Source organism: Euleptes europaea, chromosome 1 (assembly GCF_029931775.1).
Source record: "Euleptes europaea isolate rEulEur1 chromosome 1, rEulEur1.hap1, whole genome shotgun sequence".
Classification (NCBI taxonomy): Eukaryota; Metazoa; Chordata; class Lepidosauria; order Squamata; family Sphaerodactylidae; genus Euleptes; species Euleptes europaea.
Genome location: NC_079312.1, coordinates 3,606,618 through 3,626,229, shown reverse-complemented (window position 1 = coordinate 3,626,229; position 19,612 = coordinate 3,606,618). Strand labels below are relative to the sequence as shown.

General features: G+C 46.3%; 1 protein-coding gene across 1 annotated transcript; it reads right to left on the bottom strand.

Annotated features, from left to right (window-relative positions):
- Positions 1 to 3,672: 3,672 nt before the first annotated feature.
- Positions 3,673 to 19,326, bottom strand: LOC130493447 (gastrula zinc finger protein XlCGF49.1-like; the record flags this gene model as incomplete). Its single annotated transcript, XM_056867201.1, has 5 exons — positions 19,282 to 19,326; positions 19,048 to 19,162; positions 4,400 to 4,568; positions 3,942 to 4,297; positions 3,673 to 3,773 (listed from the first exon to the last, which is right to left on the bottom strand). Coding segments are annotated over exons 1-5 (786 nt in total), but the record flags the coding sequence as incomplete, so codon positions are not given.
- Positions 19,327 to 19,612: the final 286 nt, after the last annotated feature.

Sequence of the window (19,612 nt, the reverse complement as noted above, 5' to 3'; positions counted from 1 at the left end):
AGCCCTACCCCTCAATAGCTTACAGCAGAGGGTGGAGCCAGCAATTTCCCCAGCAATTACTCTGCCCTCACACAGGAATCAGCCACTAAACACAACAAAAGAACAAAGGGAACCACTTAGTACCCTCTGTAGCACTCCCACCCGCTCACTCACTCACTCTCACATACACCAACCTCAGCTAGACAGCATATATTAGGCAGCTAAGGGAAATCTAAAATCTAAAAAGTGCACACTCTGGTTCCTGCAGACTCTAGCCCAGGTGCCTCAGGTTCTGTCTCTGGCAAGACGCGCCTTCTAATAAAAAGCCCTCAGCCCTACCCCTCAATAGCTTACAGCAGAGGGTGGAGCCAGCAACTTCCCCCAGCAATTACTCTGCCCTCACACAGGAATCATCCACTCCTTAGACACTCTGGTTCCTGCAGACTCTAGCCCAGATGCCTCAGGTTCTGGCGAGATGCACTTTCATACTCAAATATCTCAGCTACTGGAGGAGTAATTAAAACCTTTTGTCTCTGGCGAGTCCATTGTTTTGCCAGTTACTTCTAGCAGCCTCGGGGCTCATTTTTACTATAAATATTGGCACACTTGTACTGTGTGTATCCTGGACCCCCCGCATGCACCCCCACTAGCTTGTGGGCCTCCTTCTCTTTCCACTCTCTACAACACAGCTTTTACTCGGATGCTGCTCTTCTGGACTGGTAAATATCACCCTCAACCCTCATATCCTTGTTCCTAATCCCTCCTCCCTGTTATTTTCTTAGGTAGTGTGAATTGGTTACATGATTTTGCAGTGTGTGTTTGTTTGAACTCCATTTCATTGGAAATAAATGATATATGTTTCATGGACTACCATGTTGCCTCTGGGGCCAGCGTCCCAAACCCTGGGGGCTTGTGAAGGGGAGACGCTATGGTCTCGGGTGATGGCTTGGGGGCTGCCCCCAGGCGCAGCCATGGGTAGGGGGGTTCTGTGAGGCATAGGGGGTTGAGGCAGCAGGGGGGTACAGCCATGGCACAGGGCAGGTCTTCCAATGCCCCCAGTATTCCTGCCTGATGCTCTGCAATGATGCGGGTCAGCTTGAGCATCGTTGACAGATGGCCACTGGAGGTGGTGACCTCTGCGGCCAGTGTCTCCATCCACCAATCTGCCTGGTCAGTCATCTCCCGCCACTCGCCACTGGCCTCCAGGTGCTACCTCTCAATAGCAGCCCACATGAAAGAGAAGGTTGGGGATGGGTTGTCAGGCCAGGGGCCATGAGCATGAGACCCGGGCGCAGGCTCTGCCTCCCCCTCCTCACTGGAGGGCTCAGAGCCTGGCCGAAGAGTAAAATTCTAAAGTATCTGCAGTAAGCACCTGAGAACTGATTCCTTAAGTCATAGCACACACACAATCACCTACAAAACTAAGAATGGGGGGAAGAGGCAAGCACAAAGAGAAAAGAGATCAACATTACTTTATCCATGGTGAGAGAGGAGAACTGCTGAAAGTCTGTCTAGCAAGATTTTTTCCCTAATGATCTTTAAGCATAGGGATCTCCGTTTATTGAGGAAAATTAGCTGGAGACTAGATAGAGTGATGCAAGAGGCTGGCATGGGGATCTTTTAACCAGTTCCATTCCAGGTAAACAAACTAAATGGAAAGAAACCCAATAATGAGGAGGCTTTTATTAATGTTAAGGATTTTATTAAAGGATAATCAAATAGGGTAAAAAATACACACACACAATTCACAACATACATAGAGCTAAGAAACTAAAGGTTTGAGAGCCCCAAGTGGGCTATAGTAACCTTCCAAAGAAACAAGGTCCAGAATGGCAGCAGCAGAGAGACAGCTTAGCAATGACCAGCACTACTAGCTAGGAAAACAATACACCCATATGGTATCGTGGCTCACACTTTGGATCCAGGAAATGTTAGCAAATAATTGTGGGCCATGGGGCTAGTTATACCCTAAAAGGTAGCTGGAGGAAATGCTTGCAATGTCAATACATATTGCTAGTGACAAAAGGCTTGATTGCACACAACAGGATTAATCGGGAGCAGAGAATAAGAACATCATAATAATGATGGCTGGGTGTGATAGACCTGGAGATTAAGGTAGGGGTCCGGAAGGCATGACCGGAGACAGGATGTATCCTGAAGGGTACATGTGAATGGATTGACAGGATATGGCAGGACTTGAGCAGTCTACTGGACATATTAATGGAGGAAAGGGGTATTCATGGCTAGTAGTTAGAATGGATACTAGTCATGCTGCATACCTATTCTCTCTAGTATCAGAGAAGCATGCCTATTATATTGGGTACAATGGAACACAGGCAGGATGGTGCTGCTGCAGGCGTCTTGTTTGTGGCTTCCTAGAGGCACCTGGTTGGCCACTGTGTGAACAGACTGCTGGCTTGATGGGCCTTGGTCTGATCCAGCAGGGCCTTTCTTATGTTCTTATGTTCACTGCACAGAAATAACAGCTTATTTGGTCTTCCTTGGTCTTCATGGAAAAGCTACAATGTTCCTTCCATGGAGTGGGTGGCAGATCTCCAGACCCTGACAGTTTGCTTCAGACTTGCACAACCAAGATGGATGCTAGGAGACAGAGTTGTCTCTGGCTACATGGCACTTTGCCATCCTATGTGCACCAGCTGTAGTCCTGTAAAGCATGTGGGGGTGTCCCAGGATTCCCCAGTGTCTGGCCTGAGCCCATAACACTAGGCCATCCTTTTCATGAATCTGGGCTCCCCCCTTTCATGTGGAAAAATCCCATCGTTTCACATTCCAAGGTGGGGAAGTTTTCAACGCTCCAGGCTTGCCTAAATTGACCGTGTTAAAGCTGCTTTAATGGCTCAGAGATGATGGCCAATTAATTAGAAATTGTCTCGCATTGCTTTGATGAAATTCTCTTGAAGTAGAGATATGGGTGTTCACAGGACATGGAGCTGGGGGGATTATATACAAGTCCGAGTGATATCCTGCCTCTGTCAAGGAAATGTGCTCTGGACATGACAGGGAGAGGCGCACTCTCAAACTTATCCCAAAGATCCACCCATTGCACATTACACTTTCAATGGGGTGCCCTTCAAAAAACTAAGAAAAGATTGGAGATAAATTGGGTTGCCTCAAAAGAGGAGGGGACAAGGGCCTTATACTGAGCATTCAAAAAGGGTTTTCCTTTCTATGGGTTTTTAAATGCTGTGCGAGATTGCTAGTATGACTGAATATCTTTCCACACACTGAGCATTCAAAAGGTTTCTCCACTGCGTGGGTTCTTAGATGCTGTTGAAAATTGCCACTCTGACTGAATTTCTTTCTACACTCTGAGCATTCAAAAGGCTTTTCCCCTGTGTGGGTTCTTACATGCCTTTGAAGAGAGCTATTGTGACTGAATCTCTTTCCACACACTGAGCATTCAAAAGGTTTCTCCACTGCGTGGGTTCTTAGATGCTTTTGAAAATTGCCACTGCAACTAAATCTCTTTCCACACTCAGAGCATGCAAAAGGTCTCTCCTTTGTGTGAGTTCTGTGATGCAGTTGAAGATGGCTACCCTGACTGAATCTCTTTCCACACTCTGAGCATTCAAAAGGTTTCTCCCCAGTGTGGGTTCTTAAATGCGTTTGAAGATAGCTACTCTGACTGAATCTCTTCCCGCACTCTGAGCATTCAAAAGGTTTCTCCCCAGTGTGGGTTCTTAAATGCGTTTGAAGATAGCTACTCCGACTGAATCTCTTTCCACACTCTGAGCATTCAAAAGGTTTCTCCTTTGTGTGAGTTCTCTGATGCAGTTGAAGTTGGCTACTCTGACTGAATCTCTTTCCACACTCGGAGCATTCAAAAGGTTTCTCCCCAGTGTGGGTTCTTCGATGCTGTTGAAGAGCGCTTCTGTCACTGAATCTCTTTCCACACTCTGAGCATACAAAAGGTTTCTCCCCAGTGTGGGTTCTTAAATGAGTTTGAAGAGAGCGACTGTGACTGAATCTCTTTCCACACTCTGAACATTCAAAAGGTCTCTCCTTTGTGTGGGTTCTTTGATGCAGTTGAAGATGGCTACTCTGACTGAATCTCTTTCCACACTCCGAGCATTCAAAAGGTTTCTCCCCAGTGTGGGTTCTGAAATGCATTTGAAGAGGGCTACTGTCACTGAATCTCTTTCCACATTCTAAGCATTCAAAAGGTTTCTCCCCAGTGTGGGTTCTTAAATGCGTTTGAAGATGGCTACTGTGACTGAATCTCTTTCCACACTCTGAGCATTCAAAAGGTTTCTCCCCAGTGTGGGTTCTTAAATGCGTTTGAAGAGAGGTACTGTGACTGAATCTCTTCTCACACTCTGAGCATTCAAAAGGTTTCTCCCCAGTGTGGGTTCTTAAATGCGTTTGAAGGGAGCTACTCCGACTGAATCTCTTTCCACACTCTGAGCATTCAAAAGGTTTCTCCTTTGTGTGAGTTCTCTGATGCAGTTGAAGTTGGCTACTCTGTCTGAATCTCTTTCCACACTCGGAGCATTCAAAAGGTTTCTCCCCAGTGTGGATTCTTCTATGGTTTTGAAGAGCGCTACTGTCTCTGAATCTCTTTCCACACTCTGAGCATTCAAAAGGTTTCTCCCCAGTGTGGGTTCTTAAATGTGTTTGAAGAGAGCGACTGTGACTGAATCTCTTTCCACACTCTAAGCATTCAAAAGGTTTCTCTCCTGTGTGTATTCTTTGGTGCACAAGGAGCTGTGATCTGTATCTGAAGTACTTGTCACAACAAAAGCATTTATGTGCCCCCATTACAGTAGACTTTCGAAAAACTGCATTACCCTTTCTTCCACAAGGGTACATCCTTCCACTCTTCATGCAGATAAATGGCTTTTCTCCTGAATGAATCCTTTGGTGTTGAAAAAGGTCTGATTTCTGTGTGAAGCTCATGCCGCAGTCGGAGCAGCTATAAAGTTTCTTCCATTTGTGTATTCTTTGATGTCTAAGGAGCTCTGATCTGCGAAGGAAGCTCTTGCAACACTCTAAGCATTGATGGGCCTTCTTTCCAGTGTGCATTTGCAAATGGATATCATATTGGGCTTGATCTGAGAAGTTCATTCCACACACAAAGCACTTGTATGCCTCCTCCACCATGTGGACTAGTTCACGGACATCCTGCTCTTGGCCAGGAATGGGTCTATCCCTCTTCTTGACCATATGACTTTCTTTCTGCCTGTTTAGTCTGCCTTGACTCCCAAAGTTTCCTTTCCAATATTCATTCTTCACTTTATCTGGCAATAGCTGATGCACTTCCCGATCTCCCTCATTCCACTGATCATTCCCTGCTGGAATGGAAAGAGAGATCCCTTTAGCACCCACACAAGTCCTGATGATCCACATGCGAAACATTTTTGTTAATTATTATTATTATTTATTGCATTTTAACCCAAAAAAAGCCCTGGCCTTGATCGAGGCCAGCCAGATACTGCTTGGGCTGGAGATCACAAGTAAAGTTGGTATTACATGAACATAAATTTCTCCAGGGAACATACCAGGAGAGGCAGTCCTGTAGATAGGACAGTCCCAGATATGACAGTCCCAGACCATGTAAGGCTTTAAAGGTCATAATCAGCACCTTGAAGCTGACCTGATATTTCAGCTGGAACCAGTGCAGTTGACACTGGTGTAATATGTGTCCACGGCAAGGTACCAGTAAGAAGTCTCGCCGCGGAATTCTGTACTAGCTGGAGTCTTTGAGTCAGTCTGAGGGGTTCTTTCTTAAAAGAAATGGAGAATACTCCAATTACCATGTGAGTTGTTCATGGGCTGCTACAGGGGTAATTCGTCCTATGAATATCCCTTGCAACCCTCAAGGTCACAGAATGCCAGGCAAGTTGAAAGAGAGAAACAGTGTGGAGGTGTTTCTATGCTAATGCTAGAAGCTTCTAAGCAAAAATGGGGGAGTTAGAGTGCATGGTTTTAAGAGAAAGCATAGATATAGTGAGCATTACAGAAACCTGGTGGACGGGAGAGAACCAGTGGGATACAGTCATCCCGGGTTACAAACTGTATAGAAATGACAGAGAAGAGTGTATTGGAGGGGGTGTTGCTACGTACATCAAGGAAGGCATAGTGTCTAATAAGCTAGAGACCATAAAAAGGGCAGATTCGTCCACAGAATCCTTATAGGTGATGATTCCAGGCCCCAACAGTGATTTAGTACTGGGGATGATCTATCGGCCCCCTGACCAAATGGCTCCGGGTGATCTTGAGATGGAGAATGAAATTAGGGAAGCATGTAAAGGTAATGAAGTAGTAATAACGGAAGACTTTAACTTCCCTCATATTGATTGGATAAATGTATGCTCCAGTCAAGCCAAAAAGACAAAATTTTTAGACATCCTAAATGACTGTGCCTTTGAACAGTTGGTCATAGACCCAACCAGAGGGGGAGGCGATCCTGGATTTAATACTCTGTGGTGCTGCCAGTGACTTACAGCCCATTCCTGAGAATGCGGCATGCGGAGTTGGCGGGGAAGAGGCGCAGTGGCGCCTCTTCCTAAGCTAATTCACACAGGCTGGGGAAATAAAAAAAGCCTTGGCAGTTTTTTTGTTTTCAATGGGGCCCGCACCGCTGTTCCGGCAGCCGAACAAGTGGCCGAAAGGGGATAGGAAGCCACCTAGCTGGCAGCTCCTCCCCCGGCCCGGCCCTGAACGCCCCCCTGCGCCGGCGTGGCCTCTCCATGCTGTTGCCGGTACAACTGAGAGACTGCAAAAACGGAGGGGCGAGGCGCGGTCCTGCGGCGCTCGCCTGCCAGCGGGACTGGCCTCACCGCCAGGGTAAGTAGGTTTAATCATGCGATTACGCGTACTTGCGCTGGCAGCGAGGTGACGCTGCCTCCTATGGAGCTTCAGCCCATTTTTCAGGAATGGGCTGTTAGTGCGGGATGTGGATGTAGTTGAGCCAGTTGGCAATAGTGATCACAATGGCATCAAATTTAATTTATATGCAAGTGGGAAAATGACTGGGAAATCTTACACAATTACCTTTGACTTTAAAAGAGGGAACCTGTAAAATAATAAAACTTGTAAAGAGGAATTTGAAAGATCAAGTTAGGAGGGTTAAATCTCTGGAAAAGGCTTGGAGTGTTACTGAAGTCAACATTACTAGAGGCTCAGCTAGCTTGTATACCCCAGGTCAGGAAAGGTAGTAATAAGGTGACCAAGAGGTCACCACCATGGCTAACGGGTAAGGTTAGCCATTAAGAAAAAAAGCCATTAGAAGCCATTAGATAAAAAAGTCTTCCTTCAGAGACTGGAAGGTTTGCCCAAATGAGACGAACAGAAGCAAACACAAACTTGCACAAAGGAAATGCAAGCAGATAATTAGAGATGGGAAAAAAGATTTTGAGGGGCATATTGCTGAACACATCAAAACAAACAATAAGAAATTCTTTAAGTATATTAGGAGTAGGAACAAAGCTAGTTAAGCAGTTGGACCATTGGATGACAATGGGAGTAAAGGAACTCTAAGGGAGGATAAAGCGATTGCTGAAAAACGAAATGATTTCTTCTCATCTGTCTTCACTGTTGAAGATACAGGGCAGATTCCTTCTCCTGAAGAGAGATTTTGGAGATGGGAGAATGAGGAACAGAGGCAAATTGTGGTAACAAGGCAGGAAGTCCTAGAACATCTAGACAAACTGCAAACTAACAAGTCACAGGGACCAGACAGTATTCATCCTAGAGTTCTTCAATGGGAAATTGCTGAACTTCTAACAAAGATACGTAATATGTGTCAGGATCAGGCGTTTACCCCTAGCATCCCATAAACAAACTCATCCAGGCAGGTAGTCATGAAGCAGTAATACTTTATTAGGAGCAAAAAGGTAAATTAAAGAACTGACTATCTACAAACAGAAGAAGGCTGTTAATAACAATACAGAGGACAGTACATGCTTAAAAACACTTCAGCCAGGGAAAGTAAAACAAAGTGAGGTAAACCCGAGATAAGGGGTTCCCAGGAAGCATAGACCAAATATCTGCACAGCTGCAGAAAACAGGACGGATGAAACTGTACACATTATTTACAGGCATGAGAATCAAGGTCGTTTGACACGAAACCAAGTCTGGCCTCGTCATGTCAAGAGCAAAAACCTGAACCAGAGAAGGCCTGACAATATGTCCCTTCGATCAGCCTGTGTACCAGAGGACTGGAGAATGGCCAATGTCACACCCATTTATAAAAAAGGTTCCAAGAGGGACCCAGGAAATTACAGGCCAGTTAGCTTAACATCTGTTCGGGTAAATTAATGGAAAGCATTATTAAAGATAGAATTGTCAAGCATATAAAAGGGCAAGGTCTGCTGGGCAAAACCAAACATGGCTTCTGTAAAGGTAGGTCCTGTCTCACTAACCTATTAGAGTTTTTTTGAAAGCGTCAATAAGCATGTGGACAGGAATGAGCCTGTGGATATTGTGTATTTGGATTTCCAAAAGGCTTTTGACAAAGTCCCCCACCAAAGACTGCTAAGCAAACTTCATAGTCATGGGATAAGAGGACAAGTCCTCTTATGGATTGAGAGCTGGCTGAAAAATAGGAAGCAGAGAGTAGGAATCAATGGTCAGTTCTCCCAATGGCGGGATGTGAGCAGTGGGCTGCCTCAGGGATCTGTGTTGGGACCAGTGCTTTTCAACCTGTTCATCAATGACCTAGAGTTGGGGTTAAACAGTGAAGTAGCCAAATTTGCAGATGACACCAAATTATTTAGCGTGGTTAAAACAAAACCGGACTGTGAAGAGCTCCAGAAGGATCTCTGCATACTGGAAGAATGGGCATTAAAATGGCAAATAAGATTCAATATGAGCAAGTGTAAAGTGATGCATATTGGGGCAAAAAATCCCAACTTCACATATACACTGATGGGATCTGTGCTGGCAGCGACAGACCAAGAAAGGGATCTTGGGGTGGTAATGGATAGCTCAATGAAGATGTCAGCCCAGTGTGCAGCTGCTGTAAAAAAGGCAAATTCTATGCTGGCCTTAATTAGACGAGGAACAGAGACTAAAACTGCTGATATCATACTGCCCTTGTACAAATCTATGGTGAGACCACACTTGGAATACTGTGTACAGTTCTGGCCACCACACCTAAAAAAGGATATTACGGAGCTTGAGAAGATGCAGAAAAGAGCAACCAAAATGATTAGGGGACTAGAGCAACTGTCCTATGGGGAGCGGTTAAGACATTTAGGGCTGTTTAGCTTGGAAAGAAGGCAGCTAAGTGGAGATATAGGTCTATAAAATTATGCATGGTTTGGAGAGAGTGGACAGAGAGACGTTTTTCTCCCTCTCCCATAATACTAGAACACGGGGTCATGTGCTAAAGCTGGAGGGCGAGAGATTCAAAACAGATAAAAGGAAGTATTTTTTCACACAACGCATAGTTAAATTGCGGAACTCCCTGCCCCAAAATGTGGTGATGGCTGTCAACTTGGAAGGCTTTAAGAGGGGAGTGGACATATTCATGGAGAGGGGTATTCATGGCTATTAGTTAGAATGGATACTAGTCATGCTGCATACCTATTCTCTCTAGTATCAGAGGAGCATGCCTATTATATTGGGTGCGGTGGAACACAGGCAGGATGGTGCTGCTGCAGTCGTCTTGTTTGTGGCTTCCTAGAGGCACCTGGTTGGTCACTGTGTGAACAGACTGCTGAATTTGATGGGCCTTGGTGTGATCCAGCAGGGTCTTTCTTATGTTCTTAAGCCTGTTCCACTGTGGAACTGCTCTAACTGTTAGAAATTTCTTCCTAATGTCTAGATCAGTGGTTCCCAACCTTTTTTTGACCAGGGACCACTAGGACTTTTTTGTTCGGTGCAGGGACCCCAAGGTTCAAAATAAAAATTCAGAGAATTTGAAAATAAACTTTAATCATAACTGTTAGTTAAACATTAAACTTAGAATAATATCTGAATATATATTTTTATAATAGAGAACTTTTAATTGAAAATATTAATTTATTATGGGTTTATAACTTTGTTTCGCGGACCTTAATTTAGTTCTCGCGGACCCCTGGTTGGGAACCAGTGGTCTAGATGGAAATTCTTTTGATTGAATTTCAATCCATTGGTTCTGGTCTGACCTTCTGGGACAACAGAAAACAACTCGGCACCCCCCTCTATATCAGAGCTTCTTAAAAGTATGGGTCCCGACCCCAAATGGGGACGTGGAATTGAATCTTGGGGTCGGGAAAAGTCGCCACCCTCTCCGCTGAGCCCCCCCCCCAAGCTCTCCCTAGACCAGCAGTGTCAAAATGGCCTACGGAGTGAATCAGCCAGGCCCCACCCCCCTCCCTTTCTGAGGACAGCATCCCACCCCCATTGACTTCTGGGTGAAGCAAGGCAGCCCTGGCTTTGCGCTCCCCAGCACCCCACCCCCATCGAGTCCTGGGCGCGGTGAGGCCATCTTGGCTTCGCGCATCCCAGCAACTGACCTCCGTCCTTTTCTGAGCGTGGCAAGGCCACCTGGGCTTTGTCAAGATTATAAGTCTGTCAGATTCGTTTGACAGGGCAGGATAGATCAGTGAGATCTAAGGATGATGTAATCAGCCTGGAAAGTACCTGGGGAGCTAGAGAAAGCTGGCCTGATCCAGTTAGAGCCAGGTGGCTGATGCAATGCAGTAGCAATGCCAGGATAATTGGATATCTACTGTGATTGGTGGCTGCAATCACCAGGTGTATATAATGAAGTGAGACCGCAGTTCTATGCGGGTTGTTATGAGCGGAGAGTGTGAAAGGAGTATCTGTATATATTTCTGCACTGTACAAATAAACTACACTTTTCTATGTGGCCGTGGACTTTCTGATGGGTATCCTGGACAAGACTGCTAATCCGCTTGGCTTCCGCGTCAGGGTTATGGGCCCAGCTCCTCTACGTTACAGGAGTGTTTTCTGCTACACTGCACAGGTTTATGTGTGGTGGTAGATACGCAGAGTCCAGGATTTTCAGAAGCTACTAGAGAAGTGACGGCTGTGTAAGTAATGGCACAACAATCTTGTATCCCAGTGGATAAACTCACCTCAGAGAATTACCACGTTTGGTCTGTGAGGTTGGAGCAGTATCTGAAAAGGGAAGATTTATGGGATGCTGTGGAAAGACTCCCTACTACAGCAGCCGAGATTGCAAAGGACATAAAAGCCCTTGCCAATATCACCTTGACGGTGGAAGATGACCAGCTTATTTTTGTTGTGGGCAAAGAGCATGCAAAGTTGGCATGGGATAGTCTGCGAGCAGTGTATCTCCGGGACTCAGCTGGCACGCTGCTAGCACTAATGAGGCGGCTTTATAGATGCCATAAATCACTGCACACGCCGGCCGCAGCCCACTTGAAGACCTTAGCAGAGTTGTTTATAGACAGCTGGAGTTGAGGGGAAAAGTTATATCTGCGGAGGACCGGGTGTATTTGCTTTTGAGTTCTCTGGATGCGAGCTTTGATGTTTTAGTAACCTCGCTGGAGAGCCTGGCAGCAGGGCAATTAACCTATGAATACCTGACTGGACGAATTCTGGAAGAAGAGGAACGACGGGAGGAAGGACGTAAGCAGAAGACAGCAGCCCAGCTGAGATACACCCCCGAGGTTAAATCAACGAATCGCCCATCTGCCGAGACCTCAGCCCCCCAGTGCGTTTTTCATCCCAGGCAGAGAGACTGGATAGTCTACGCCGAGGACTGCAGACGAGCTGTTTAGACAACCCCGAGACGGGCAAGAGGTCTACTCAGCGCAGAGCCACTGGCAGCAGCAGAGGGGAGGCGATGGAAGGCAGAGTAGGAACTACAAGCAAGATGAGGAATGCGTGGTTTGTCAGAAAGTGTTTTCTCTGTGGGTCCTCACAACATTTGAAAAGACATTGTCCCCAGTTGGCCAGGAATAAGCAACCAAAGAGACAGTCAGTGAATGGAACTTACACTGCTGTTGTGCTGGCAGAGGCTGGAGACAGAGAGGACATTTGGCTCTTGGACAGTGGGGCAAGTACATGTTTTGTTAACAAAGCTTCCATGTTGGTTAACCAAAAGCAGTCTGCTAAGTCTTATGCAAGTCTAGCAGATGGGAGACACTTAAAGGTACACTCTGAAGGGGAGGTGTTTTTCCCAGAGTTAAAGCATAAGTTTCAAAATGTACTTTGTGTGCCTGAGTTACAGCATAGTTTGCTAAGTGTTTCTGTGCTGGCTAAGACTGGTTTTAAGGTGCAGTCTGAAGGAAACACCTGCCAGATAAGCCAGGGGGAGGTTGTAATGTTAGAAGGGCACTTGCAAAAGGATGTCTATGTGGTGCATAGAAGGACAGGAGAAACTTCTATGGTAGTGGAGTCTGTGAATAAAAATCCACATAATGAGTGCATACACCTTCTACATAGGCGTTTTGGCCACGCCTCCTTTTCCATTCTAAAGAAAACCCTGAGTGTGTTAGGGAAGGATGACATTAAGTTGAATGGGTGTAATTCTTTCCTAGATTGCACTGTCTGCAAATCTGTTAAAAGCAGACGTAGTCCAGTGGCTAAGGTAAGCCAAAGGGTGGCAACCAGACCTCTACAAATTGCTCATTTAGATCTCTGTGGTCCATTTCCTGAGAGTGTGTCTAAGAACCGGTACGCTTTATGCATTGTGGATGATTTTACTCGTTATGGCTGGGTGTATCTGCTGAAGCAGAAAAGTGAGGCATGTCAAACCTTCAAGTATTGGATTAAAAGGGTGGAAAGGTAGTTAGACCTCAAGGTATCCAGTATACAATCTGACAGAGGCGGTGAATTTGTCTCTAGTGCATTTACCCAGTGGTTAGAAAGCAAGGGAATTGAGCACAGATTGGCTAATCCCTGTGTTCCTCAGGAGAACGGTGTGACTGAGAGGAGGATTGGTTATCTAAAGTCAATGTTGCAAGCTTTGATAGAGGATGCTAATCTAAAACCCAGGTTCTGGGGGGAAGGCATCAAGGTGGCTTGTTATTTGATTAATAGACTTTGGACCTCCAGCATTAACAATATTCCCTACAAGGCATTGTACAAAAGAAATCCCTCTTTAAAGCATTTAAGAGTGTTTGGTACAAAGGCTTGGGTGGATATACCTTTAAAGAACCGCAGAGCAGGTGGCAAGAAATCCAAACCGCTGATTTTTCTGGGATATCAGAATGCAGCAAAATCTTATCGCTTTGCTAATGATCAGAACCAGGTGTCTTTTAGCAAATCTGCGAACTTCGGAGAATCTTTTAATTGGCCACGCTTACATGGTACTGAGAAGGTTTCTGAAGAAGTTTTATTGCCGGCTAATGGACAGCCAGAGGCAGATGAAAGTGTTTTTCCTGAAGTTGTTGCAAGCAGGGAAACAGTAAAGGTTGAGACTCCAGAAGGAGGGGAGTCTAGTGGCACGGTAGTCAGACGGTCAGACAGAAGTAATAAAGGAGTACCCCCACAAAGATATGGTTTTGATGGTTTTAAAACAGTTTTTATGGCTTTAAAACAGTTGCTGGAAAGGTTTAGCATGCTTGATGCTAATGCAGCTGAAACCCCAATGGTCACAGGTTATGTATGTGAAGAGTCTCAGGAACAAGAAGAGTGTGACAAATCTCTGTATCAGTCCCTGATAGGAAGTTTGTTATATCTTGCTTGTTGGACTCGCCCAGACATATATCAGGCGGTACATTGCCTGAGCAAGAAAAATATGTCACCAAAGCAGAGTGACTGGAAAGCAGCTAAGCGTGTACTCAGATACCTGAAGGGATCTGTGAACAAACAGTTATGCTTGAATGCATGTAATGGGGAACTGACTGCGTATGCAGATGCATCATGGTCAGATCAGGGGAACGCAAAATCAACGACCGGGTATGTGTTGTATTTTGGTAAAGCACCCATACATTGGAAATCTGTAAAACAGTCATTTGTAGCCATGAGTTCATGTGAAGCAGAATATAGTGCTGTGAGTGAATGTATAAACCAGGTGGAATGGTTTGTCTATCTCATGAAGGAACTCAATGTGTCTGTACAATTACCAGTACAGATGTATACTGACAGTCAATCAGCACTACAACTTGCGACTGAGGAAACTTTAAAGGCAGAAGTAAGCATATAAGAATCAGATATGTCAATGTAATTGAATCTGTGAACAAAGGCTTGGTATGTATTGTAAAGTGTGCCAGTGCTGGTAATGTGGCAGATCTATTTACAAAAATTGTGGATTGCAATAGATTCATGAAACTAATCAAACTAATCAGAAATCCTTGAGAAGGAGTATCAAGATTACAAGTCTGTCAGATTCGTTTGACAGGGCAGGATAGATCAGTGAGATCTAAGGATGATGTAATCAGCCTGGAAAGTACCTGGGGAGCTAGACAAAGCTGGCCTGATCCAGCTATAGCCAGGTGGCTGATGCAATGCAGTAGAAATGCCAGGTAATTGGATATCTACTGTGATTGGTGGCTGCAATCACCAGGTGTATATAATGAAGTGAGACCGCAGTTCTATGCGGGATGTTATGAGCGGAGAGTGTGAAAGGAGTATCTGTATATATTTCTGCACTGTACAAATAAACTACACTTTTCTATGTGGCCGTGGACTTTCTGATGGGTATCCTGGACAAGATTGCTAATCCGCTTGGCTTCCGCGTCAGGCTTTGGGCGCCCCCAGCACCCCACTCCTGTCAAGTCCTGGCCGCGGCAAGGCCATCCAGCCTTCGCACGCCCAAGCAACCCACCCCCCTTCTTTTCTGGGCACGCCAAAGTTGCCTGGGCTTTGGGTGTCCCCAGCATCCCACCCCCATCGAGTCCTGGGTGCAGCGAGGTCGTCCAGGCCTCATGCGCCCCCAGCAACACACCCTGGTCCAGTTTTGGGCACAGCAAATATTTTTTGGTTTAATAACAAGCTGGAGTGTGAACCTGCTCCAAGAAACCTGTTGTCAAGAATTGCTTGTCAATCCGGGCCTCTCTTCTGTGCTCCACCCTCCTATGCGGACATCGTTTTGGTAATGCTGAGGAACAGGTACGAAGGAAACCATTCTGCTGGCCTGCCTCTCACAGGTTAGAAAATCAGGGGTTTATTGGTAACAGAATTGTGGAGCCGCCAAAGGTTTTGGTCTCAAAATGAGGGAAGCTGTCTTTGCATAAAGGCTTTGGGGGAGGGGGGGATGGAGGGGAGGGGGGGATGGAGGGGAGGGGGGGATGGAGGGGAGGGGGGGAGGGGATTGGAATTTGAAGATGTGCAAGTATAAAGTAAAAATATTTGCTGGCTGGCCTGGCATTCTCCCATTTTACTTGGAAAGCCAGTGTGGTGTAGTGGTTAAGAGTGGCAGACTCTAATCTGGTAAATTAGGTTTGTTTCCCCCCTCCTCCACATGAAGCCTTCTGGGTAACCTTGGGCTAGTCACGGTTCTCTCTGAACTCTCTCAGCCTAACCTACCGCACAAGGTGTCTGTTGTGGGCAGGGGAAGGAGATTGTAAGCCAGTTTGATTCTCCTTAAAAGGTAGAGAAAGTCAGCATATAAAAACCAACTCTTCCTTATTGGATTCCCCCTCCCCCCTCAATACTGTTTCCTTGGCTTTTCAGGCTGCTGCTAATTACCTTTGAAGTACTGGGTAGCCAGCCAAAGTCAAGTCAGTAGGCACTGCTGAGCATCTCCTCACAAAATGACTTTTTCTACATGGTTTCCTCCCTTTTGAGATGCTTTGCTAGAGGAGGTTAGGAAAGCTATGCCCCCCCCCCCCCGGATGTAGATTTGTGTAAAGGATTTTGGTTTTGGAGTAGCCTTCGGATAATCCATTTATTGAATTAGTAGGGTGTGTTCTATAGGTATAACTACTGTTGCCTGCAAATACTTGTTTGCTAATATTTGATCTTGGTTTTGGGGCTGATTTTTTAAAATTGCAAATTGCTGTAATTCTTACCCGTTGAATTACAAATTTCCTTAGATATGTGACCAGGAAAGGCATTCTGTAGCATGGGTGTAAAATATAAGGCCTGAGGGCCAGATAAGGCCCCTTGAGAACTCTTATCCAGCCGGCAAACCAGCGGAGGCAGCAATCTGAGCTGGCGAGACATGGCCTGGCCCAACCAGGTGACATTTATGTCACAGCCGGTCCTCATAACAATTGAGTTTGACACCCCTGAGCCAGCTGAAGCGCTAACACTAGAAGCAGCCACGCAGCCAGAAATGCAAAAGATGGCAATTACTGATCGTGAATATTAAACAGCCCCGCACACATACACCCTCGGTCACTAAGCACTACAAAGGACAGGTTGTAACTTTTTTCCTGCAGTATCATCACTTTTCAGGTGCAGTCTTGGTAAGGAAAAAATCCATCCTTAAAATCCTTTAATAAATGGTAAAATTATATGTACACTAAAGAATTGTTTTAAAATAAATTTCTTCATGATTATCAGTAAATGTTTGATTTGTATACCAATTTTATATACCTATATACCTGGCGGGGTCCCGTAAAATTTCTCCGGTGAAAAGCGGTCACGAGTGGAAAAAGGAGGAGCATGCCTATTATATCAGGTGCTGTGGAACGCAGAAAGGATAATGCTGCTGCTATCATTTTGTTTGTGGGCTTCCTAAAAACACGAGGGAAGCTGTCTTTGCATAAAGGCTTTGGGGGAGGGGGGGATGGAGGGGGGGGAGGGGATTGGAATTTGAAGATGTGCAAGTATAAAGTAAAAATATTTGCTGGCTGGCCTGGCATTCTCCCATTTTACTTGGAGAGCCAGTGTTGTGTAGTGGTTAAGAGCGGCAGACTCTAATCTGGTAAACCAGGTTTGTTTCCCCCCTCCTCCACATGAAGCCTTCTGGGTAACCTTGGGCTAGTCACGGTTCTCTCTGAACTCTCTCAGCCTCACCTACCGCACAAGGTGTCTGTTGTGGGCAGGGGAAGGAGATTGTAAGCCAGTTTGATTCTCCTTAAAAGGTAGAGAAAGTCAGCATATAAAAACCAACTCTTTCTTATTGGATTCCCCCTCCCCCCTCAATACTGTTTCCTTGGCTTTTCAGGCTGCTGCTAATTACCTTTGAAGTACTGGGTAGCCAGCCAAAGTCAAGTCAGTAGGCATTGCTGAGCATCTCCTCACAAAATGACTTTTTCTACATGGTTTCCTCCCAGTCACCCAGCTGGCTTCATGTGGAGGAGGAGTGGGGGAATCAACCCCCTTTCTCCAGAATAGAGTCTGCCACTTTTAGCAACTACACCATGAGAAAGTGATGGTTCTTATATGAGGAAGGAAAAGAAATCCAAGGAAGAGGAAACTTTGTTCTGGAAGAAGGGAAACCTGGTCAGGATTAAAGCCCACAATCCCAACCAGTGTAAGGGGGACGGCTGCATTCCAGAGCAGAGTCAGAGGGGATGACGGTAATCCCATCTGGGGGACAAGTGTGTCATAATGGTTGGCCACTGAGGAATTAGGATGGGGGCCCCTTCCAGAAACTTCCTGAGGGCGTCTCAGTCCTGCATTGGCCTCAGGCAAGGACACCCTCTCTGGCTTATGCAATGGCCACAACACTGGCCTCTGTTGCCCCTGGGCCAGCCAGGACACTCGGGTCACTCTACCCGGCCACGCTGAATATTGCTTTTGCTGCCACCCCACCACTTTGAGGCTCCCAGAAGGCAACAAGTAACAGAGCAGGCCTTAAAACAACATATTGCTGTTTAAGACTTTGAATCAGCCCAATGGCACAATCCTAACGGCAGCAATTTGCACCTCTGCTACCTTACCCAGAGAGGCCACGCTCCCATAGTTCTCCAGCATGACTTCCTTGTAGAGAGCTCTTTGGTTCGGATCCAGCAGGGCCCACTCCGCCTCAGTGAAATGCACAGCGACCTCCTCAAAGGAAACTGGAGACTGAAAGCAAAAGCAGATTCCTTTGTCAGAGATAAAGCAAGGCAGATGCGAATTTCTGGAAGGGGGGCGCATTCTGGGAAGGTCCCAGATCGCCATGGATAAAAGGAGTGGCGTTCAGAGCCTCTTGCCTGGACACCTTAACAACAACTGCAGGAGAAAAGCCCCCCAGAAAAAGGAGGGGGGACCCAGGCTGCCCTCTTCTCATCTCCCCTACCTGGACTGGAGGTGCAGCAGCTCTTTCCACACCTCCGCAAAAAGAACGGATCAACAGTGTCTCTTCACTGCCTGCGAGGGAGAGAAAAGTGGAAGAAAGGGTATTAGCCTCGACTTCCTACTTAACTTTCTTTTAAGTTGTGGGAGAGGCAGAAGAGAAGCACAAGGGACGGATGAACCTGGGGGTGGGAGGGACTCAATTCTGCTGACACGTTTCAGACTTCTGAAATACTTGCAACCTGTCCTGGGAATGGTGGAACTCAATGGTGGCAGCGTTTCTTCTGGATCAGACCAAATGCCCAGGCAGGCTGTTCTCCCACCAGCTGGGCGCTCGCACAAGCCCTTGAGTCCAGGTTGGTGGAAGGAAAAGAGGGAGGCGAAAATAACATCACATGGCACCTTGCTGTCACAATCTGGCTAAAAAACCACACATGAATTGAGCAGACCTGGAAACTCAGGGTAATATCAGTGGGTGTCCGGATCGTCTACTGATCCAGTAATGTCACATCTGGGTTTTCAGCCAGAGGTAACATCAACGTGGCATCACATCCTCCACAAGCCCCTCCCCAAAGGTGCTGGACATGCCAGACCCCTGCCTGGCATCCTATTTCCTGTAGCGGCCCGTAAGATGCCCTGCTAAGCATGAGCACAAAACACATTCTCCCGCTATCCCCAGCTCCTACCAATTGGTATTAGGAGCTATTCTACCCACAATGTACAGGCTTTGTTTATTTGCGAGAATTAAGAGCTCGGTTGAGATTGGTCTACCTTTTCTTCTGGGCCACCTTCAGTCTCTCTAATGGAAAAAAGGGGGAATGTGAATCTTGTAATCAATATGAGGAAATGCCTCCATGATTTTGTAGAATCCCCTTTAATGGGTATCACAATTAGTGAACGTTGAGTGTCAAAAGGTGGGTGGAGGACTGTTTCTCTTTTTCACCCTGACTAGAACTGTCTACCCATCAAATTCACCGGATGCCCCAATCCCATCCAGGCACAGTGAGTCCTTACCGCGTGAGAGGGCATCTTGGGAACACTCCTGGGCTCGGGCCCACTGCCCTTCCTCCAAGGGAGCTCTTTCTGTTTCAGAGAACTCAGCTTCCATCTTCAGGGATGGATCCCACTTCTGAAACAGCACCGAGGGAGACGGGTAAGAGATGGAATGGAAGACACCAAGGAATGGATCCTGCCCCACTCCCAGACTTTGCTTCTTGGTAGGGTTTTCCTCTTACCTTGTGGAATTACCTGCAAGGATAAGAAATTCCCTAAAAGAAGTGACTGCTGAAGCATGTTGTTAAATCTTCCATTTGGATGATTAACACTTGGGCAAATATCGAGCAAGGAAGCTTTAGGGTAAGGTCAGATATCGTTGCTTGATTTGGAATAACTGGAAAGAAAAGCCTCACCTGTTCTGCCTGCCTCTTCTCCTCTGCCTGACTTAGGAGGAAACCTTCGGCCAGGGCCACTGCTTGGGAACTGGTCTCTGGTCCGCATCCTCTGATCCAGCGCTGCATTTCCTGGGGCAGGATGGTCAGGAACTGCTCCAGGATCACCAGGTCCAGGATCTGCTTCTTGG